Raw genomic sequence first — 24,017 nt, forward strand, 5'->3', positions numbered from 1 at the left:
TTTGCCTCTTCCTGTTTTGCATGTTGGGTTCCCAAGCAAAAAAAATTTTATAAAACAAATGGCTGTCAGCTAAAAAACAACAACAGCAAAACAAAACAAAACAAAACAAAACAAAAAACAAAAAATGTTTGACAACATGGGAGTTAGTGCATCACTGAGAAGTAAAAATTTTTTTGGCCCCCTGCTAAGAGGCCAAAAATAATATAAATTATTTTATATTCCCTGAGAAGGGAAGTATTTCTAGAAGACATTAATCCCAGTAAAGGTTTAAAAATAAAATTTTCTGAGTTGGTGTAAAAATAAAGTTAACCCAGAAGATAAATCCTTTATTCTGTTCTTTAGATTCCACATATAAGTGAGATCATATGGTATTTGTCTTTCTCCATCTGACTTATTTCACTTAGTGTAATATTCTCTAGGTGCATCCGTATCATTGCAAATGTTAAGATTTCATTCTTCTTTGTGGCCAAGTGATACTCCATTGTATAATGTACCCCATTACCCTATTTTCTTCTTTTTTTAAATTAAAGTTTATTGGGGTGACAATTGTTAGTAAAATTACATGAATTTCAGGTATACAATTCTGTATTACATCATCTATAAATCCCATTGTGTGTTCACAACCCAGAGTCAGTTCTCCTTCCATGACCATTTATTTGATCCCTTTTAGCCTCATCTACCACCACCCTTACACTTTAATCTCTGGTAACAACTAAACTATTGTCTGTGTCTACGAGTTTTTGTTTCTTTATTTGTTTGTCTGGTTTCTTTTTTGCTTTCAGTTTTACAGCCCACATATCAGTGAAATCCTGTGGTTCTCAACTCTTTCGGTCTGACTTACTTCCCTTCGCATAATAATCTCAAGATCCATCCACGTTGTTGCAAATGGCACTATTTTATCTTTTTTATGGCAGAGTAGTATTCCATTGTGTATAAATACCACATCTTCTTTATCCAATCACCTATTAAAGGACACTTTGGTTGTTTCCATGTCTTGGCCACCATAAATAAAGCTGCAATGAACAGTGGAGCACATATATCTTTACAGATAAATATTTTCAGATTTTTTGGGTAAATACCCAGGAGAGGAATTGCTGGGTCATATGGTAATTCTATTCTTAATTTTTTGAGGAACCTCCACACTGCCTTCCATATTGGCTGCACCAGTCTGCATTCCCACCAACAGTGTATGAGGGTTCCTTTTTCTCCACAGCCTCTCCAACACTTGTTTTTTCTTATTGATGATAGCCATGCTAACTGGTGTGAGGTGGTATCTCATTGTGGTTTTTATTTGCATTTCTCTGATGACTAGTGATGTTGAGAATGTTTTCCTGTATCTATTGGCCATCTGTATGTCCTCTTTGGAGAAATGTCTATTCAGGTCTTCTGCCCATTTATTAATTGGATTGTTTAATTTTTTTGTTGTTGAGTTGTATGAGTTCCTTATATATTTTGGATATTAGCCAGATGACATGATGCTATATATAGAAAACCTTAAAGACTCTACCAAAAAGCTATTAGAAACTATAAACAAATACAGTAAAGTTGTTGGCTACAAAATCAATGTACAAATATTCATTGCATTCCTATGGACCAAGGGTGTCCAAACTTTTTTCAACGTTTTTCACCAAGGGCCATATGCGGTAAAATACACAAACAGCCGGGCTACTCACTCAAGATGAAGTATGTATTGCCTCACATGGTTTATTTAAGTAAACTAAATATATTTTTGGAATTTGCTGTGGGCCAATTAAAAATGGATTGCAGGCCGCAGTTGGCCCATGGGCCGCAGTTTGGACACCCCTGCTATAGAATAACAATGAAATCTCAGAAAACGAAATAAAAAAGAAAAACAATTCCTTTTGGAATTGAAACAAATAGAACAAATACCTAGGAATGAACTTAACCAAGGATGTGTAACCTTTACATTGAAAGCTAACAGATGTTTTTAAAAGAAATTGAAGAAGACACAAAAAATGGAAAGATGTTCCATGTTCATGGATTGGAAGAATCAACACAGTTGAAATGGCCATTTTACCTAAAGCAATATACAGATTTAAGGCAATCCCCATCAAAATCCCAATGGCATTTTTAAAAGAAATAGAATATTCATCAGATTTCTATGAAACCACAAATGACCCTGGTTAGAAAAAGCAATTCTAAGGAAAAAGAATAATGCTGAAGTTATCACCTTTTCTGACTTCATCTTGTACTACACAGCAACAAAAATCAAAACATTATGGTATTGGCAGAAAAACAAAAACAAAGACCAATGGAATAGAATTGACAATCCAGAAATAAACCCATATAAGTATGCACAGATAATTTTTGATAAAGAAGCCAAAAATATACAATGGAGCAAAGGCAGGCTCTTCAATAAATGGTGCTGGGAGAATTGGATAGCCACGTGCAAAAAAATAAAACTAGACTGCTTACTGTCACCATGTACCAAAATTCACAAAAAATGGATCAAAGACCTGAACATAAGACCTGAAACAATCAATTGCATAGAAGAAAAGATAGGTACTAAACTTACGGACATTGGGTTCAAAGAGCATTTTATGCATTTGATTTCAAAGGCAAGGAAAGTAAAAGCTAATTTAAATAAATGGGACTATGTCAAACTAAAAATTCTCTGCAAAGCAAAAGAAACCATCGACAAAATAAAGAGGCAATTCTGCCAGCACCATTTATTGAAGAGGCTGTCTTTTCTCCATTGTATGTTTTTAGCTTCTTTGTCAAAAATTATCTGTCCATATCTTTGTGGTTTTATTTCTGGGTTCTCAATTCTATTCCATTGGTCTATGTGTCTGTTTTTCCACCAAAACCAAGCTGTTTTGATTATTGTAGCCCTGTAGTACAAGGAAAAATCAGGGAGTGTGATACCTCCAGCATTGTTCGTTCTTTTTAATATTGCTTTGGTATTCGGGGTCTTTTGTGGTTCCAAACAAACCTGATGATTTTTTGTTCTATTTCTTTAAAAAATGCCATTGGGATTTTGATGGGGATTGCATTAAATCTGTATATGGCTTTGGGTAATATGGCCATTTTAACTATGTTGATTCTTCCCATCCATAAGCACAGAATGTCTTTCCATCTCTTTCTGTCATCTTCAATTTCTTTCAAAAATGTCTTATAGTTTTCAGCATGTAAATACTTCACATCCTTGGTTAAGTTTATTCCTAGGTATTTTATTCTTTTTGCTGCAATTGCAAAAGGAATTGTTTTTTGTATTTCTTTTTCTGAGATTTCATTGTTGGTATATAGGAATGCAATGTACTTTTGTACGTTGATTTTGTAGCCAGTAAATTTACTGTATTCATTGATTGTTTCTAATAGCTTTTTGGTGGAGTCTTTAGGGTTTTCTATATATAGCATCATGTCATCTGCAAAGAGTGACAATTTAACTTCTTCATTCACAATTGGGATGCCGTTTATTTCTTTCTCTTGCCTGATTGCTCTGGCAAGGACTTCCAACACTATGTCGAAAAGCAGAGGTGATAGGAGACAGCCCTATCGTGTTCCTGAACGTAGAGCAAAGGGCTTCAGCTTTTCACCATTAATTATGAGATTAGCTGAGGGCTTGTCGTATATAGCCTTTATTATGTTGAGGTATTTTCCTTCTATACCAATTTTATTAAGTGTTTTAATCAGAAATGGATGTTGTATCTTATCAAATGCTTTTTCTGCATCAATTGATACAATCACATGGTTTTTGTCCTTCATTTTGTTTACGTGATATATCACATTGATGGATTTGCGGATGTTGAACCATCCTTGTGCCCCGGGGATGAACCCCACTTGGTCGTGATGAATAATCTTTTTAATGCATTGTTGTATTCGATTTGCTAGGATTTTGTTTAGGATTTTAGAATCTGTATTCATCAGAGATGTTGGTCTGTAGTTTTCTTTTTTTGTGTTGTCCTTACCAGGTTTTGGTATCAGGGTAATGTTGGCCTCATAAAATGAGTTAGGGAGTACTATCTCTTCTTCAATTTTTTGGAAGAGTTTGAGCAGGATTGGTATTAGATCCTCTTTGAAGGTTTGGTAGAATTCACTGGTGAAGCCATCTGGTCCCGGACTTTTGATTTTAGGAAGGTTTTTGATGACTGATTCAATTTCTTTACTGGTGATCGGGCTGTTTAGATTATCCAGTTCTTCATGGTTCAGCCTTGGAAGGCTGTATGTTTCTAAGAACTTGTCCATTTCTTCTAAGTATTGAATTTGGTGGTATATAGTCCTTCATAGTATTCTTGCATGATCCTTTGTATTTCTGTGGTGTCCGAGATTACTTCCCCTTTTTCAATTCTGATTTTGTTAATTAGTGTCTTCTCTCTTTTTTTTTATCTTAGTGAGTCTAGCCAAGGGTTGGTTGATTTTGTTAATTTTTTTCAAAGAACCAGCTCTCTGTCACGTTAATTTTTCTATTGTCTTTTTGTTCTCTATTTCATTTAGTTCTGCTCTGATTTTTGTTATCTCCTTTCTTCTGCTGACCTTGGGTTGCGCTTGTTCTTCTTTTTCTAGTTCTTTGAGGTGTAACATGAGGTTATTTATTTGGGATTTTTCTTGTTTCTTGAGATAGGCCTGTAATGATATAAATTTCCCTCTTAAAACTGCTTTCGTGGCATCCCAAAATTTTGGTAGGATGTATTTTCATTGTCATTTGTTTCTATGTATCTTTTGAGCTCTCCTCTAATTTCTTCTTTGACCCAGTCGTTCTTTAAAAGTATGTTGTTTAATCTCCATGTATTTGTGTTTTTTCCTGTTTTCTTTTTGCAGTTGGTATCCAATTTCAAAGCCTTGTGATCAGAGAATATGCTTGGTGTGATTTCCATCTTCTTAAATTTGCTGAGGTTGATTTTGTGTCCCAATATATGGTCTATCCTTGAGAATGTTCCATGTATACTAGAAAAGAATGTATAGTCTGATGTTTTAGGATGAAGTGCTCTATATATGTCCATGATGTCCATTTCATCTAATGTGTCATTTAGGGCTGCTATTTCGTTATTTATCTTCTGTTTGGATGATCTATCCATAGCTGTCAATGATGTATTTAAGTCCCCTAGTATAATTGTGTTTTGGTCAATTTCTCCCTTTAGTTCTGTTAGTAGTTGCTTGGTATATTTCGGTGCTCCCTGATTGGGGGCATAAATATTGATGACTGTTATGTCTTCTTGTTGTATAGTCCCCTTTACCATTATGAAATGTCCATGTTTGTCTCTTGTTACGTTTTTCACCCTGAAGTCTGTTTCATCGGAAATCATTATAGCTACACCTGATTTTCTCTGGATACCATTTGCTTGGAGTGTCAATTTCCACCCTTTCTCTTTGAGTCTATGCTTGTCCTTGTAGCTGAGTTGTGTCTCTTGGAGACAGCATATGGTTGGGTTTAGTTGTTTGATCCAATCTGCTACTCTGTGTCTCTTTATTGGTGAGTTCAGTCCATTTACATTTAGGGTGATTATTGATACGTGAGGATTTCCTGTCATTCTATCTTTAGTTTTCTGGTAAGGCTGTGTCTCCGTTGTTTCTTTGACTTTTTGTTGTTGTCTATTATTTCTGTGTGGCGGTTTTCTATGATGTATCCCTCTGTTTCTTCTTTTATTACAGTATATATTTCAGTTCTGGGTGTTTTTTTGAGTGGTTACCCTTAAGTTTACGGAAAAGAAAGTTTGATATTTAGAGTATTCCAGTTTCCCCAGCACGCTTACTTTCTCTATTCCCATATTCCAGTTCAGGCCTTTACTTTCCCCCTTTTTATGTTTTGGTTGCCACAGATTGTTCCTGTTGATGGTGGTCTAATAGCCTCCTTTAGTATTTCTTGTAGGGCAGGTTGTGTATTAGAAAATACCCTCAGCTTCTGGTTGTCTGGAAAGGTCTTTATTCCTCCTTCATATCTAAAGGAGATCTTTGCTGGACATATTATTCTTGACTCATAATTTCTCTCTTTCAATAGTTTGAATATTTGGTTCCATTCCCTCCTAGCTTGTAGAGTTTCTGCTGAAAAAGCTGATGATAATCTAATGTGCTTTCCTTTGTAAGTTACCATCTTCTTTTCCCTGGCTTTTTTCCCTGAGTTTAGACAGCTTCATTACAATGTGCCTTGGTGAAGGATTGTTGGGATTGAGGTAATCAGGTGTTCTATTTGCTTCTTGGATTAGAGGATCCAGTTCTTTCCACAAGTTTGGGAAGTTCTCATCGTCGAATTTGTTTGTATATCTTCTCTGTTCCATTTTCTCTTTCTTCTCCTTCTGGTATGCCTATTATTCTTATATTGCTCTTTCTGATGGAGTCAGAAAGTTCTTGTAGAGTTCTTTCATTTCTTTTAAGTCTCAAGTCTCTTTCTTTTGCCATCTGTGTAAATTCCAGGTTTCTATCTTCGATGTCACTGATTCTTTCCTCCATCTGGTCAACTCTACTGCCTAAGCTGTATATTTTATTGTTAATTTTTCTATTGAGTTCTTAATCTCCAGAAATTCTATTTGGTTCTTTTTCAAAATTTCAATCTCTTTTGTAAAATGCTCATGGTGTTCTTTGATTGTGTTTCTGAGTTCATGAAACTGCCTTTCTGTGTTTTCTTGCATCTCATTCAGTTTTTTCAGTATTGCAATCTTGAATTCTCTGTCATTTAAATCACATATTTCCATATGTCTAAGTTCCTCTTCTGGAGACTTTTTACTTTCTCTCTGAGCTATCTTGTTGCCTTTGTTATTCATGGCAATCACTGATTTACTACTTCTCTTCCTAGACATCTACAGGAGGGCTTCTGCAACAGGTTGATAGGTATGCGAAGAGCTTTTGAAGTTCCAAAGCTCTTTCTGCACCAGATTCAGAGACCGTATGTTTCTGCAGTTCTGTTTACTCCTGCAGGGATCCGCCCAGATAGGTGGGGCCAGGGGCGGGGTGAGTTGTGAGAGGTGGCCCAGAGCAATGGTGGCGACCAGTACCACAGCCAGTCCTGCTTCCACAGCTCCCTCCCCTTTGCTGGAACTAGTTGAGCTTCGAATCTGTGTCTGTGGTCCACAGTTCTCAGAGCAGCAAACATTCTGTCCTTTGATCTGACACTGCTACTTTATGGCTTCTAGCACTGTGCAGGTGAGGGCGGGGCAAGGTCTGGGAGGGTAGGGAGGGAGCGGCTAGTCTCAGTCCTTAAGTCTTCCGTTCTCTGCTCGGCAGTGAGGGCTTAAACCACCAATTTCAGCCCTATTCCCTCAGTCTTTGCTCCGTGAGGTCTCTGCCGGGAGCGTTGGGTTCAGCCGTGCTATATGCTGCCCCCTCAGCCCTGTGGGCCGTAAGTGGAGCCCTAGCAGTCCGCGTCCTTCTCTCTCCCGCAGCTGCGGAAGTTCCGGGAGTAGCGAGCTTCCAGCACTGAGCTAGGTCTGCGTCCTGCGCCCGCGCGGCTCCATCTCAGCACTTCTTCTCTCCCTCTTCCCCCAGTCGCGCGATTCACCCACCTGGAGGTGAATTCAGTAGTGGGCCTCTTCGTCTTGCATGTCTGCTGTGCAGGGAGTCCTTTGTGGAGTTATTGTTGTCTGATGTGTTGCAAATTCCAGCGGAGCGCTACAGAGGCTCACCTCATGCTGCCATTTTTTCCCCAATCCCCCAACAGGTTTTAAGGTTTTAAATGGGAAGGCAGACTTGAAGGTCTTGGTAGAGCTATCAGATGGTTCACAGAAGTAAAGAAGTGTCCTGTCACTGTCCCAGCTCCGTCTCCTCGAGCTTCATTTGTGGGTTCTGAAATAGAAGTTCACTCTAGCACACACTTTTTTTTCTAATGTATAAAGAACAGCGTCGCCATTAGAAGATGAGTCTAAAATCAGCATGTGGCAGATAGAAGAGCTGCCAGCAAAGCCAACTGTGTGAACTTGGCCATCTCTCAAGCTTCGGTCTCCTCATGTGCAAGGTGGGATAGTAATAGTACCTGTTGCCAGTATTGATGTGAGGATCAGATGGCACAATATGCATGAAGGGCCTTCCACAGAGTATATACTCCATAAATAAGTGTTTTCCTTCCCCTTTCTTCCTTTGGTGAAGAAAAGGCTCAACCCTTTTGGGAACTATTTCTAAGTGATGACATCCATGTGCTCTAGGATCCAAAAGATTTTGTACTTTCAAAATAAATGGGTAATAATTGGCCTTACAACATTTCATGATCATCTTTAACAGCAAGAGGGCTGGTAGGCCTTTTTAGCCCTAAACTTCACTCACTTCATTTTAGAACTTTAAATTCAATTTTTATATTTTGTAAAACTGCTTTATTATTTGTGCCTATAATCTCTCTGTTTGAGTTTATTTGTGTGAAAAGGAGAAGTGGTTTCCTGGTGTTGGTGTTCCTGTAAGCTGCAGTTTTAACTACTGGCTGAGAACTGGATGACATAATGGTCAAAAACCAGGGAGGAGGCCCTGGGGGTTTGGGGTACCAGGCCCAATTTATCATGCAGCCAGTGTCCTAAGGGTACCCTCTGAGGAAGGCCCATATATGGTCATACTGAGTACAGGGGTACTGAGTGATGAGCAGTCACCTCTGCATTCCTTCAAATCCTGCAATCTCCCCCCTCATGCCCCAAACCATGTGATATGAGTCACAACTGATCCTTCACTGTGACTAATAGCTTACTCTCTTAGGGCAGAGCAGGGAAAACTATAATTTCTGAGACCTTTCCATAACGATTCTTGAAATTAGCTACTGTGTTTCTCCCAAAATAAGACCTAGCCAGACAATCAGCTCTAATGCATCTTTTGGAGCAAAAATTAATATAAGACCCGGTCTTATTTTTCTATAATATAAGACCTGATCTTTAATATAATATGATATGATATGATATAATATAATATAAACAGGGTTTTATATTAATTTTTGCTCCAAAAGACGCATTAGAGCTGATGGTCTGGCTAGGTCTTATTTTTGGGGAAACACAGCACATAACCCAATCACACTAATGCCACAACCTTATAGGCAAACTGAAAATTCCATATGCTCTTGCAAATATGTGTCATATGAGCAAACCTCTGTGGATCAGGGAAGTCTCCATTACAAATGCCAGAGATGAACCTCTCCAGGTAGAGTGATAAGGGGACAGATAAGAGGCAGGTTACCCAGTAAATCAGTACTCCAGTGATAAGGGCCCCTGCTATTAACCAGGGCAATGGCTTTCTGAAAACTGCTGCAGTTTTCAGGAAACAGTATCAATTTGCTATAGACCAAGTGAAACTACAGAATTTCCAAAGAAGTTAAAATACTTTTGTTTTCTTTTATCTGAAGTAAATATCTGCTGTTTTTGGTTTCAGTTATAATATAACCATGGCTGTTGTCATTCTGTTCAATGAGATGGTCTTAAAAAATATGCCAAGTAGTCCAAAATTTTTACTTTGTGGCAGAATGTTACAATATTGGCACCCAATTTGTTGGCACTTTCCTGTATTATAATCCTAATTAGGCACTTCCACACTGACTTTGGGCTTGACCATATGACTTGCTTTGGCCAATAAGGCAATGACATGTGTAACACAAGCAAAGATGTGGAAAGTCCTTGCACACTGAGACTCACCTCCTCTTGCTACTCTTGGAATCCCTACCATGGCTTCCATGTGATGAAGTGGACTGCTAGATAATGAGAAACATGTGGTCCAGTCACCTCTGTCACCACAGCTAATGGCCAGCCAACCATAGAGCAGCAGCTAACACAAACCAGTGAGGGAACCCAGATAAGACCAGCAGAGCAAACACTGTTCAGCTGAGACCCAGTCAAATTTTTGACCCTGAGAATCTTGAGGTAAACAAAGAGTTGTTTTAAGCCATTAAGCTTTGTTATGCAGCAAATGCTAACTGATACATACTTCATTATTTTCTGGAATGGAAAAAAGAGTAAACTTTAGAACAGTTACTGCATGTATGATTACACTTCCAACCAGTCATTAGTTTTTTGTTTTTTGTTTTTGATTTGCAGAAAAATAGATTAAAGAGTATCATAGCTATACCATACGAATGCTGCTGAGAAATTAAATTTTTTTTTTTTACAGAATTCCTAAAGGACCAAATTAACCACTTTGGGTGACCCCTTGATGTCCCCCATGAGTGTATAAACACCACAACTATGTCTTGATTTCTTCTCAGAGCCTGAGGGGAGGGAACCATTTCTTGGTCTGGGTTTGCTACCTGGATATCAACCAGAAAGTCTCACTAGATGCCTGAGAAGCAGCTCAACTTTTTTTTAAAGTTTTTAAAAAAGATTTTTATTAAAATATAGCTAACATACAATATTATATTAGTTTCAGAAGTACATAATAGTTATTCTATAGTACACACCTAGCACTATACAGAGTTATTACATTATTGATTATATTCTCTGTACTAAAAAAGTGCTCACCATGATAAGTCCAGCAACAATCTGATAATGTACCACGCTATCACAATATTATTGATCTTTTCCCCCCTTTTCACATTTTTCAATTAGAGTTGAGATTCCACATTATTTTATAATAGTTTCAAGTGTACAACACAGTGGTTAGACATAGTGGTTAGGAAGTGATTCCCCTAACTAGTACGACCTGGCACTATCCATAGTTATTGTGATATTATTGATTATATTCCTTATACTTTACATCCCTATGACTATTTTATAACTACCAATTTGTATTTCTTAATCCCTTCACTTTTTTCACCCTGCACTCTGACCCCTTCCTTCTATCACCTCATAGATCTACTACCCATCTGACACCATACATAGTTATTACAATATTATTGACCATATTCCTTATGCTATACCCTACATTCTCATGACTACTGTGTAACAACCAATTTGTACTTAATCCCTTCCCCTTTGCACTCACCCCCAATACCCTTCCCATCTGACAACCATCAAAATGTTCTCTGTATCTATGAGTTTATTTCTGTTTCATTTGTTTGTTTATTATGTTCTTTACATTCCACTTATAAGTGAAATCATATGACATTTGTCTTTCACAGTCTGAGTTATTACACTCAGCACAGTACCCTCTAGGTCCATCCATGGTGTCATGGATGGCAAGATTTCATTCTTTTTTATGGCTGAGTAACTTTCCATTGTATACATGTACCAGCTTTTAAACAATTTGCTTCATTAATGTTATTGGGTGTACTTTTTCTGACTAAGGTAAAAATGCCAACATGATCCATCTCAATACTAGTCAGAGGTGACTATAAAATAATAGTAGGTGCCATTATTATGATAAAGATTCCAGTTGTTGTATTATTAAAGGTAGATGGGTTAGCAGAGCTCACCTCCTCAGAAGCCTGTACTACCCGTTAAAGCTTTGAACCAACCAGGTAAAAAATATCTGTCACCTCAGCCAACTACCTCCTAGTGTTAATTTAAAGGTTGTTCTCTGAGTTAGTTTTGAATCTTTGTAGAGTTCCAAAAACCACATCTACTGGCTGAGGTCATTCCATAAAAGTTGTTGAATGAATTCAGTAACTGATTGCCAAAAATGTGGATTAAGACATAATATAAAAAAAAAATTGAATTTAAATATTGGTTGTGTTTATTTGTAAGCTCAATCAGCATGCAAGTCTTAAAGAAAAAGAAATAAAATTATTTTGAGTTAGTTCATTTTGAAGCCACAGGATGGACGTTGACTGAGAACTAAAAAGATACGCTAATCACCTGTTCATCTCCACTGAGCTTGGCATAACGTACTTATTCAAAGATATGGATATAAAATATATGGATATAATGAGAGGGAGGGGAGAAATGAAGCCCACACAAGTGACAAAGGAATGATGGACTCATTCAGAATTTTTTTTTACAGTTTCAATCTAGTAATTATTCCAAATATTTTATTGCTGGTGGATATTATATATTGGAGTTGATGTTCCAAAAACTCATAATGAAGCTGAAAATCCTCTGCTGGCCAACTTGGCCACTTGAGGGGTTGAAAACATCTCTGCATCGGAGAGACCTGACTCCTTTCCTCCCATGATCTCTAATCAATGGCAAATTTCACTCTTTAATTATTTATTTACCTTTAATGCTATCCTGATTCTCTTTCACCATCCCTTACAATAGGCTCTGCATCTAGTTTGGTCCTAGCCCCATGCCCGCTCCCTTCTCATCTCTATCTCTCCTACACCCTGCAGCTAGAATAACTTCCAAAAATACAGATCTGACCATGGCCCTCCTGCTTGAAACTCCTCAGTGGTTCTTCATGCCTAATTAGCCATCAAGGTGTCTATCAGCATGGACTGTGTGGTGCAGCACAGTAGCACCCCGGATTTAAGTAGAGATAAAGTTGTAGACAGGTCTGGGCTTTCCAGTCTCAGGCTCCTCTCTTCCATAGGTCTCCTTCTTGATTCTATTATCTGTCCATCCTTCCTGTCTTGTAGGCATCTACTTAAAGTCCAACTTCCCGCAGAGGGCTGGTAAGGTCCACAGTGATGGGACTCCATGCCCCCTTGGTCCTGTCTCCAAGACCTCACCATGATCCATAGGTCTTGGCAATTCTAACCGGTTACTGTTCCCTGCAGATCTAGGTTAGATGCCTCTGTGTTTTATCTCCTTATGATATCCCCTTGGATTGGAATTTTCTCACCACCTTCCCACAACCCTTCTTGCCTGACAGTCTGGTTCTCCTCTTCAAGATGCAGTGCATGAGCTCTATCCTCTCCTTTAGATGCTCTCAGCAGACTGAGTAGTCTATCATCACAACTCCTGTGTTATACTGAAATTGCATTTTTGTGTATTTGCTTCCTAAGCTTCATGCAGGTAAGCAGCATCAATACTTTTTCTTTCAACAAAAATCTCAGACCTTAGAAAACAGTGGACACTTAACAGAGGCTTTGAATGGAAGCCAGAGCACTCTTCCAACTTTCTCAAAACTCTAGCATGCCAGAACTCATATCCTTCTCTTTCCCTTAACAGGTGTCATCAGAGGGTGTGAAGGTCTCCTCAGACAGCCTCTCCCACTCCAACAATTTCTCTCCACGCCCTATTGGCTGGTTTTCAGCTCCATTCATGGGGATTGCTACAACATCACTTTTTTCCCCCTTGACTAAGACATATCTCTCCAGCTGCTTCTGGTTCTCATTGAACCTCCAATCCTGATGCTTCATGTCCTTGGCCCATCAATTCTTTATGATTTCACTGGCCTTCTACTACCCAGTCTGGGGCCCAGTGGGTGTGGGTCTGATTCTACTCCAAATCTCCTCCTTCTTGCTTTCCCCAGACTCCCCAATCTCACAGACAGGAAGCCCAGAGTTTGCTCTGTTGAGAGCCTCACTTGATGAACGATAGCTACATGTTGTTGGAGAAAGACATGGAGCCCTGGACATGACCAAATCTTCACATAGAACCCCCCCCCCCACCACCACCACAGCTTGGAGGTTTCTTCAACAGTCTTTTCTAGAATAGTCAACCACATCACTGCTTTGAGTGTCTCCAATCTCCTCCAAACCTCTCCAGGCTCCAACATGGGGCCACTCATTTCCTTTCTCTTCAACCCAGAGCACTTCAATTCATTAACCTTCTTTCCACCATTCCCTTCTTTCTCAGACAAGCAGTAGGCTGACTTCTTGTGAAAGGCCAGAACTTCTGCATACATGCTTGGACATATATGTCTCTGCCTTTCCCAGACAGCTCCCCAGCCTTGATCCTGCATTCTCTGCCCTGAACATTTCCCTTAACCTACAAAATATTCCCACCTACCTTAGTCAAAAACAAACTTCCATTCCCTTTGACATACATTTCCTTTTGAAGGTCCTTCCCCTCCAAACTGACTGAAAATCTGGAACTTCTCTCCCTGCCACTTACACCCTGGAGGAATATCCTCCACCCTCACAGCATTGAAATTACTTCCTCAAGCTTGGGTGCCCAGAGATGAGTTGTACAATTGGAGGCTGCTGTGCCATGCTATACCATGTCCGATGTGCACTTTTCTGAGAATGTAATCCAACGTCCTTACATGCCCTCTAGTCTACTGAAGGAGTGCCTTCTGTAATAATTCAACTCATCTTTTCTTTAGGTGATTGATTTCTACTGTTTCTTCCAGCAGGTTTTAGTCATACCAATGATCCCTTTGGAATGCCAAATTAAGGAAAACACACATATGTGGCATCAAAAAGACTTCCCACGTTGTCCCAACACATGCATTTCTAGCCTTGTGTGGCCCTAGGACCATATGCCCCTCTCTCACCTTGCTCACTTTTGCCAGTGACCCCTTTCTGCTGTGGGTGGGGTGTTGTTGGGAGTCCACAAGTGACCTACCAGCACTGGCAACCTTTCAATACATCTGTAGTTCCATCCTGACAGCTGTTACCTTGGGTCATCTCTGATCAGAATCCTTGCTGAAGACCTCATTGGGTCTTGATCATCTAGTCTCTCTCCACTCCTTCCACCTGCCACAAATATTCGAGTTAAGAGGCGCCAAGAATACTTCAGTCTCTGCATTTTTACACACTAGTTTAATTCCCTAATTTACACTAGGCACTCATGTGTTCTCACCAAATCCCCACACCCCATTTCTGAAGGCCTATGACAAACACATCCTCTGACCTCCAGCTCCTGGAATTCCTCTTCCTCCTCCACGTCATAGGAGAGGGTGTGGATTTTGATGTCATCAGCTGAGAGGTCAATGAACTTTCCATCGTGGTAGTCTAGGCTCTCTTTGGTGGGTGACACGTCCTCAGTGAAGGTGGTCTCACAACAGTCGGCAGCCACACTATCCCCCCAGGAGTGCAGCATGCCCTCTGAGTAGAGGATGATGTTGGGATGGTAGTGGGATTCCACCGACCGCTGAAGGGTACTGGGGTCTAGCAGTTGCTGGATTGGCTCATTCCTGCTGCTGTCCATGGTAGCTGGTGCTGCACTGCCCACCACCCGGCAGCTCTGGTACTGGGGCCCTGGGTAAATGGACACAAGGCCATCTCTGGTCTCAGCCATGAAGTTTCTGGTGTTAATTAAGCCATTCCTCTTGCCAGCATTGCTGATTTTACTGTGCACAAGCACACTCTGCTGTTCAATTATGCCATCCATGGTGCTTTCTCTCACCAACCGGATGTCAGGCTGGAAGGCTGGACTCCAGGGTCACACTTGCCACAGGAAACCCATGTCTCCTGGAGGAGAAGGAACAGTGATGAGACTAGAAAATCACATCTGAAAAAGAGCTAATCACCCAGACCGTGTTGTTTCAGGTGTACTAGTCCACCAATCTGCACAATAGCTAGGAGAGTTGGATGAATGATACATCAGTCCTACCTATTCTGCCAATTTTGAAAAGTCTATCAGAGCAGCCAGATGGAGTAAACCAGAAACTAATTATTTGCATGTCTACAAAATCTGTTTCCAAATGAAGAATATTCTGCAGGAATTGGAACCACTGCAGCTCCAGAGAAACCTATGATTTTTACTAGAAATCCTGAAACTCATGGGTAAACCCAATCACATTAGCATCAGAAGAGTCCACAGGGAAAATAAGGCTGTAAATCTGTAATGGGGATGGACTTTTCCCAGGTCTACCGCTATTCATTCAAGCAAAAACACACATCCAAGAAAGAAAGGGTTTAGAATAATATCTTACAGAGATTTAGAAGGTAAATGACAAGAAGACCCATACCATTAGCACTGCATAGGAAATACTCACATGCACATTCTGCTGTAGGTATTAGAAGTAGCTAAACACTCACATATGCCTACTGACCATCCAGCATAATCTCCGGAATCTGGGACTAGAAATTTCCTTGCCTCAATAGTGCCCAACTTAGAGAAACATTTACATATATGGGATACAGTTAAGTCCTCTAAATTGTTTCTCCCTAGGGTTCCTTTCTAGGGTTTTGAATGTTAAAAGAAATAAAAAAGAAAAAAATGATACCCAAGCTTAAGATTTTTAGAGATAAAGAATACATTTCCTAAGGCTTTCCCTATTTGCAAATTAGTAACTGTTAGGTAGGAAAATATCCTGCCTCAGGGACTTCAGATGCTCAGACTTTCTATGAGATTTAAGAATTTTCTTACATTGTAACTGCTTTATTTGGTGGTAGCTAACAACAGGAATCTACAATTTTAGACTGACCAAAGGAGGGGAGATAGGACACATTTGAGACTAACTGGAAAATTGTATTTTAATAGAGTTGACAAATGACTAGTCAAACTATTGAGAAATTGGTGGGTATTATTAATGTTACACTGTGTCAAATGTAAGAGAGGTCAAAAATCATGCTGCCACTTCCGCTTATGTGGCACTCAGAAGTATTTAGCTCTGGAGGCACAGTCACAGACTGAGAACTAAAACCATAATTAAAATATCTGAACAAGATCTTGTGAGTACCTGCGATATGCACGGCACAGTGTGTGTTTCAACATCAGCTCTGCATTTGATCATCTTCCAGCTAGCCTAATATTCTTACTGAGGTATTTCTGGTCTAAACATGCCTCTGCTCTAATCCTCCTCCTTTCACAGAGAAGTCATTGGGTTCATCTCATAATTGGGCCCCTTACCTCGTTTGTGATTTTGTTGCATGTACTGCGAATACTAGAATAATCTACTTTAAGCTCAGTTTGTTCTCTCAGACTTAGCTCCTTCTACCAAGATCCATGTAAATACCTTACAAAAGACAGTTGGTTGCATTTGTTCAAACTCCTAAGGAGCCATATGTTCTTGTCCAGCCAGAGTAACCTTTCCCTTTTCTGATGCAGTCACAGCACGTGTGCTATGGTTTCTCTTGTAGCTCCTGTTGCATTATTCTCTGACAACATGACAGCTACTTATGTCAATATCCTTCCTCAGCCCCAGCCCCTGGCCAGGAGCTCCTTAAGACCAAAGAACCAGTTTTACTTTATCTCTTTCAATCACTTGGTATGCAGCAGTTACTCCATGGACGTTTGTTGAAATAAACAGTATCAAGTGTTATATGATTAGAATAACCCCTACTTAGTGATCTCCTTGAGGTGCACAAGCCCCTAATGTGAATCTGATATTCTAGCACAGCTTAGGTCTCTTAATTTGTGGTAGCACCACTTGGAAGTTTGTTAAAAATGAAGAATCTTGAATGTCACCTGCAACTACTGCATCAGAATCTGCATTTTGACGTAATCACAAGTGATTATTCTGCACATTAAAGTTGAAGGCACCATTCTATAGCGTCTGATGTAAGGTTTGGTTTGTACATGTTGGCTCAATTTTACAATTGATTATTTACTATATATTTTAAAGTAATCAAATAAATATAACAATTTATACTCCTAAAAACTGTTTTTCTTCTTGAAACTTTGAGTATCATAAATTATGATTACATCTGAATGAAAGGGACTGAAATTAATGGATTTTTATTTCTGTCACTGCAGCATCTTTTAGTATCTGTTTTAAAACAGACTGGCTTGTCATAAATAGTCTTTAACTTTGTAATTCTTCTTAATTCATTTCCTCTCTGTTTACTTTTATGCACTCCTATGTGATAACCTTCTCCCAAGCACGAGTTTAGCAGCTCCGAGATAAAATGGAGAGAGAATGCTTCAAACACTGCTACTAGCTGGGGTCATCCACCAGTCTCTTCACCATTGCTTTCTGGAGCCTTACCAGTGACTGTGCTATTCTTCCAAGGCTCTTTACAACAGATATATAATTATGTAATATAATCGGTTATATTATATAACAAATAATACTTTGTTATTTTGTGTTTTTTCCTTTAGTCCATGATATTGAAAACCAGTGGTTACAAAGAAGAAAACCTTTCACTCTATCCTTTACTTTGGTTTGAACAGCTTCTGTTATATCTAGGACACTGCCTTCTTTTGAAACAAACTCTTTCTGGGCTGCACTAATAGCTAAGCTTCCAGTTACAACCTCTGGTGCAGGCGTGGAGTCTGTATGAGTCTGGCAGAGGAAGCTGCACCTACTGCTTTACCAATGTTGGCAGTTTGGGGAGGAGAGAGGATAAAAACAGTCCTCCTTGTCTTTGAGAGTGAACGACCATTACTCCTTCTTCCCTAGTTCTTATTCTCTGTACCACTGCCTGAAGAACCCTCCTGCCCACAGGTTTCGGTGAGTATCAGATAGGTGAGAAAACTAATAGAGACTATGAAAGAAAAATAAAAGACAGAAAGTAGGTATGCAACATTTGTACAAAGTTTTTATTGTATAGAAACACGTTTTTCTTTACTGTGAGACTGTCATAATATAAAGAGCACTACACTAAGAGTCAGAAAACTAGAGATTTAGCCTCAGTTTTGCTACTAAATGTCTGTATAATCTTGCGTAAGTTGGTTATAAAAATGGAATTTTTAAAAAAATTTATTGGGGTGAAAATTGTTAGTGAAATTACATAGATTTCAGGTGTACAATTCTGTATTACATCATTTATAAATCTCATTGTGTGTTCACCACCCAGAGTCAGTTCTCCTTCCATCACCATATAATTGATCCCCCTCACCCTCATCACCCTCCCCCCTCCCACCTTACCCTCTGGTAACCACTAAACCATCTTCTGTGTCTATGAGTTTTTGTTTCTCATTTATTTGTCTTCTTCTTTTGTTGTTTTTGGTTTATATACCACATATCAGTGAAATCATAGGGTTCTCTGCTTTTTCTGTCTGACTCATTTCGCTTAGCATCATACTCTCAAGATCCATCCATGTTGTCACAAATGTTCCTATATCATCTTTTCTTACTGCCAAATAGTATTCCATTTTGTATATATACCACAACTTCTTTATCCATTCATCTATCGAAGGACATTTTGTTTGTTTTCATGTCTTGGCCACCGTAAACAAAGCTGCAATGAACATTGGAGCACACGTGTCTTTATGTATAAATGTTTTCAGTTTTTTGGGTAGATACCGAGGAGAGGGATTGCTGGGTCATATGGTAATTCTATTTGTAATTTTTTGAGGAACCTCCACACTGCCTTCCATAATGGCTGCACCAGTCTGCATTCCCACCAACAGTGTATGAGGGTTCCTTTTTCTCCACAGCCTTTCCAACACTTGTTACTATTTGTCTTGTTGATGATAGCCATTCTAACTGGTGTGAGGTGATATTTCATAGACACAGGCAATAGTTTAGTGGTTACCAGAGTGTAAGAGGGGGACGGTGGATGAGGGTAAATGGGGTCAAATATATGGTGATGAAAGGAGAACTGACTCAGGGTGGTGAATACACAATACGATATATAGATGATCTATTATAGAATTGTACACTTGAAACCTATGTAAGTTTACTAACCATTGTCACCTCAATACATTTTAATTGAGAAAACATATATATATATATGTTATATATATGTATGTATATATATGACATATATATGTGACTATCAACTATAGGAAAATTAGAGAGATAAGGAACATATCAAATGACGTCATGGGTGGATTCAACCAAGTAAAAATCCAGAATATGGACAACTCTACAGAAAAAATAAGCCAGAAAATGTAAGGATTAAGAAACAAACAGAGGGAGCGAGATAAAGATTCTATAGATTAAAGAGACTTAGAAGACACCAATAACTAGTTATATATATTAATCTTATTTGAATCTAATTCAAACAAACAGATTTTTTTGTATGTATATAGGTACATGTAGGTGTGTGTGTGTATATATATATATATACACACACATATATATACATCTATACATATACAAACATATCTATACAGAAATGTCCTTATATATTTATACATATATTCATATATATTTATATATTAAGACATTAGTGAAATGAGATCACTGGCTGGATAGTTGATGACACTAAGAGGTTCTTGTAATTTTTTAAGGTGTTGTTAATTTTGAAGGTATGTGATGAGGATTTAAAAAGAGCTACCTACTTTAAGAGATTCATAGTAAAGTATGTACAGGTCAAATAAATAATGTGATATCTTGGATTTGTTTAAAAAATTTGGATAGGGAGGAGAAGTGGGTAGGTTACAGAGAAAAAAGATTGGCCATGGGTTGTGATAATCAGTAAAGTTGGTGCATGGAGTCTTATATATTTCTCTCTATTTTCATGTATGTTTGAAATTTTCTATAATAAAGTGTTTTTCAAAAATCAACAGGTGTTCTATTGTGTATATATACCACAACTTCTTTACCCATTCATATATCGAAGGACATTTTGGTTGTTTCCAAACAAATGAGAAACAAAAACTGATAGACACAGACAATAGTTTAGTGGTTACCAGAAGGTAAGTGGGTGGGGGGAGGCAGATGAGGTAAGAGGGATCAAATATATGGTGATGGAAGGAGAACTGACTCTCGGTGGTGAACACACAATGGGATTTATAGATGATGTAATACAGAATTGTACAACTGAAATCTAACAATTGTCACCCCAGTAAACTTTAATTAAAAAAAGAAGGAAACAAACAAAAAACAAAAAAACCAAACCAAACAAACAAAAAAAATCAACAGGTGAACGAACGTGTGTGTAAGAAAGATGTTCCCCGCAGAGGGAACAGCATGAAACAAAGGCCAAGAGGCAGAGGTGTATATAGGTAATGTTTAGGGAAATTCTAGCAGTGGGGAGCCAAGAGATAAAGTTGAAGCTGGGGAGAGGCCTTATTTGGAGGGTGTTGAATACCAAAGTAAAACATTTATTTTAATAAACAATGGGCATTATTGAAGAAAGTCTCTTGAGTGGAATGTGATAATCATAGATGTATTTATGGTCAGTGTGGGAAATGGGTACAAGAGAAACCACGGTAAACACTGGTGACCCAGTTTTGCGGCACAATGTACTCCTCTAATGCTCAGCTGGATGCTCTATAGGAACCTTTAGGGTGACATGAACTAAGAGAGCACTAATTAGTATTCCTGTGTTCTATGTATTTCCTCTCTCACAAATGACTCACAAAGAAGCAATGTGAGTAGCCAAGTCAGTGGCTGGAAGACTCCACAACCAGCAGCTCCAATGCTACTGTCACACCAGACAACAGAGGTCTTCCTGAGGGACACAGATGCCTGGAGATCCTGCTGGAAAGCACTGCTTCACACGGTTAGTTTTTCCCCTTTAACTGATGGGGTCTTGCATGGGGGTGTCAGGGAGGCAGGAGGTGAGGAACTCAGGCGTCCTGCTTGTCCCTCTCACCTACTCAAGTACAACCGTTCTTCCAGGCTGTGTATGAATTACCACTTTGCTAGGATCACTAGGTGAGGATATTTGTGAATTATAGACTGGATTTCTAACACTGAGGTGGCAGTGGTGCCTGAAGCCATCTCCAAAAAGCCCAGGAAGAACTCTTGGCCAGGTGCATAGTACTCACAGCTTAGTACCCATGACCTAGGCACATTAGCTGGGTCCTCTGAGAGTTAAGGGGAGCTGGCAGCCTTGCTTGCTTGGGAGTCTGGAAGTATCACAAATTGAGTGCTAACTGCAGCTTATTCAGACATTGCCCGAGGTTTGCTGGTTTGGAGGCAGACCGGGGCTTATCCAGAAAGAGGTGACGGCAACAATAGCTGGCCCTGACTACTGTTGCTACTCAGGTCAAAGAGATGAGGATTTACTTGAAACTGTTTCTGAATAATTCATGCAAAAATAGTTATGAACAGCTAACACCATCCAAGACAAAAGAGCCATCCAGGAACAGAAAAACCACCAAAATAAGTAATAATGAAGAATGGGGGGAACAGAAGAGTTGGAAGATGGGGTAGAAATAGAGTTCTTTCACCCCACCCCCATTTTCTTGCTTATTTTAGTTTGAAATTTGATTCTTGGTGCTTCTATTGCCATTAAACCTAATTTCAAAATCACTCTCCACACTGCATCCCTTCAATCTCCCAAGTTCAAAAGCCATTCTCAACTCTTTATTCCTCCCCCTCTATGCCATCCAATCACCAATTCTGTTGTTTTCCCTCAGGGATTCCCCTCACATTCAGGCCACCCAGAAAGCCTTCCTCAGGGATAGTCAGACCAAGATCTCCAAGACAGTGCCCTGAGGGCCCCCAGGACCAGGCAGGGCACCCACATGCAGGGGCCCAAGGTGCACCACCACTCCTGCTGCCTCTACCCATTCTGGAAAGCATTTCTATGTTGCCACTTCAACTTTTCAAAAGATTCTGAAAATAGAGATGTTTATAAATAATCTCTCAAATTTATTCTTGTTGGCTCATTTTTTTGTACAAAAATTATGAATGATATTTGAGTCCACAAACAGTTGCCAAATCCCTCCCCAGGGCCATTGGTATGAGGGATCATGAAGGGACTTCTCATTATGTCTCTCCTGAGAGGCTCATGTGGGCCCACTGTTCACAGTCAAGGCCTCAGGTTAGGCTACAAGGCTGAGGCTGTTCCTGATACCCCATTCCAACCTCACTGTCCACCCCACTCAACTCCATGTACCAACTCAGGAAGTCCAACTTTTTACTTTCCTGGAGACAAATGTCCTCTCTGGCCTCTGAATGTGCTGAGCCTACCTGGGTCTGTCACTCTCCTGCCTCTGCTTTTGATCCCATAGCTGCCCACTAACTCCATAAATGGTTTTGCTCAGACATCATCTACCCCATGCAGCAGTGTTTAGGTCAGGCCTCTGTGATGCACCCACCATGGTCCCCTGTGAGTCATGTTGACTGGGTTTTGCCTCAAATGATCTGCAAGCTCCTTCAGGTAAGAGAGCAGCTCAATTATCATTGCAATTCTGATGATGAGTCTTAGATCATTCAGTGTGCTTGATGTATAACTAATAATATTTTGCCAATATAGGCTACAAATGGACCCTCAAACACATGTGACAGGAACTTCACTGATGAAAACAAAAGTTTTTTCTTCATCAACCAAGATAAATTACTTGTTTAGTCACTAATTTAGAGAGATGGGTAATTTAAAAGCTCACCTATCTTAATTAAGTTATTGAAGGCTGGTGGATTTTCCTGATTTATAAATAAATCTTTGACTTAGAAAGAAGCTATTCCAGCAAGAAATTTTACATTGTATAGAGGAAAAGCATAATTCTATACTTTTGGTGATGAGGTATGGACTTTTATCCAGCAATTTCCTAGAACTTCCTTTGGCACACACACAAGAAAACTGCTATTTTGTTCTCATCTAAGAGGTATTTGCACATAGACAAGCAGTAAACATCAGTAAAATATTATGATCCTGCTTAAAAACAAGCAATGATTCCTATGTCATTCCTATATTGATTAAAGACAATAGCTCATTTTAATTAAAGATAAGATCTAAAGATAATAGAAATACCATTTACCTATGAATCTGGATTCTGGAGTCTTTCTAACTCTGGACCAGCAAATACCCCCCCCACACACACACACACACCACTCAAGTAACAATCATCTCTCAGTACAAGTGAAGACCACCCCAGGGTCAGAGATCAGGCTCAGGGGGCCAAAAGCCAGCTCTCCAGAGTGGACTGTGGCCTGAGCAGAGGTGGCCTCAACCCCCAATGCAACATCACCTATAAACGTTTCAAAACAAGGAATTTGAATTACTTCTCCCCAAACCGGGGAAGGAAGTTGATATGTGTCCGGCACCAAGCATATGGCAAGCATATACTGGGGACTTCCATGCATCCACATGACAGGCATTTAGTGGGCACCAACTGTGAATGGGCATTGTGCTGAGAGTGCGGGTGACCAGATGGCCTGGATGCTGAGCACAGCACAGGAATAAGATTATCTCTGAACAAGCACTAAAGTATGCTCAGTGCTCTAGGCGAGGAAAAGCTTGCCTTGAAGGAATAAGCGAGATAACTGGGCACAGTAACTTGGTCTGGGGATTCAAAAAGAGCCTCCTGTGAAGATGTCATTTAAGAGAAGACCTGAAGTGTGGGGAGTTTAGGGTCAAGACAAAAGGGGAAATTATTCTAGCTGGAGAAAACAGGAATGCCAAATGCTTTAGGGCTCTGCGGCAGGAAACATGCCGGTGGAGCTGGATGGAGTAGAGGGTTGGGAGAGATGAGAGGATGGAAACAGTGGTGAGAACACTTGACCCTGTCCTGAGAACATAAGGAGTCCAAGGAGGAGTGGAATGGAGAAGAGAGGCCCACAGATGCTCAACTAAGAAGGCGGGAAACAGGAGTCCCAGCCAACGTGCTGATGGA

At 39.6% G+C, this 24,017-nt stretch overlaps 1 protein-coding gene across 9 annotated transcripts in view; it reads right to left on the reverse strand.

Moving 5' to 3' along the window:
• Positions 1-24,017, reverse strand: part of SYNDIG1 (synapse differentiation inducing 1) — a 148,907-nt gene that overhangs the window by 78,729 nt on the left and 46,161 nt on the right. For all 9 annotated transcript variants that reach the window (XM_081033966.1, XM_081033967.1, XM_081033968.1 and 6 more), the window contains exon 2: positions 14,526-15,085. In XM_081033966.1, coding sequence (XP_080890092.1) covers positions 14,526-15,005 — 480 coding nt within the window. In that variant the 5' untranslated portion in view covers positions 15,006-15,085. The remainder of the gene's footprint in view (positions 1-14,525; positions 15,086-24,017) is intronic.

The sequence above is a fragment of the Rhinolophus hipposideros genome, assembly GCF_964194185.1.
Source record: "Rhinolophus hipposideros genome assembly, chromosome: 22".
NCBI lineage: Eukaryota > Metazoa > Chordata > Mammalia > Chiroptera > Rhinolophidae > Rhinolophus > Rhinolophus hipposideros.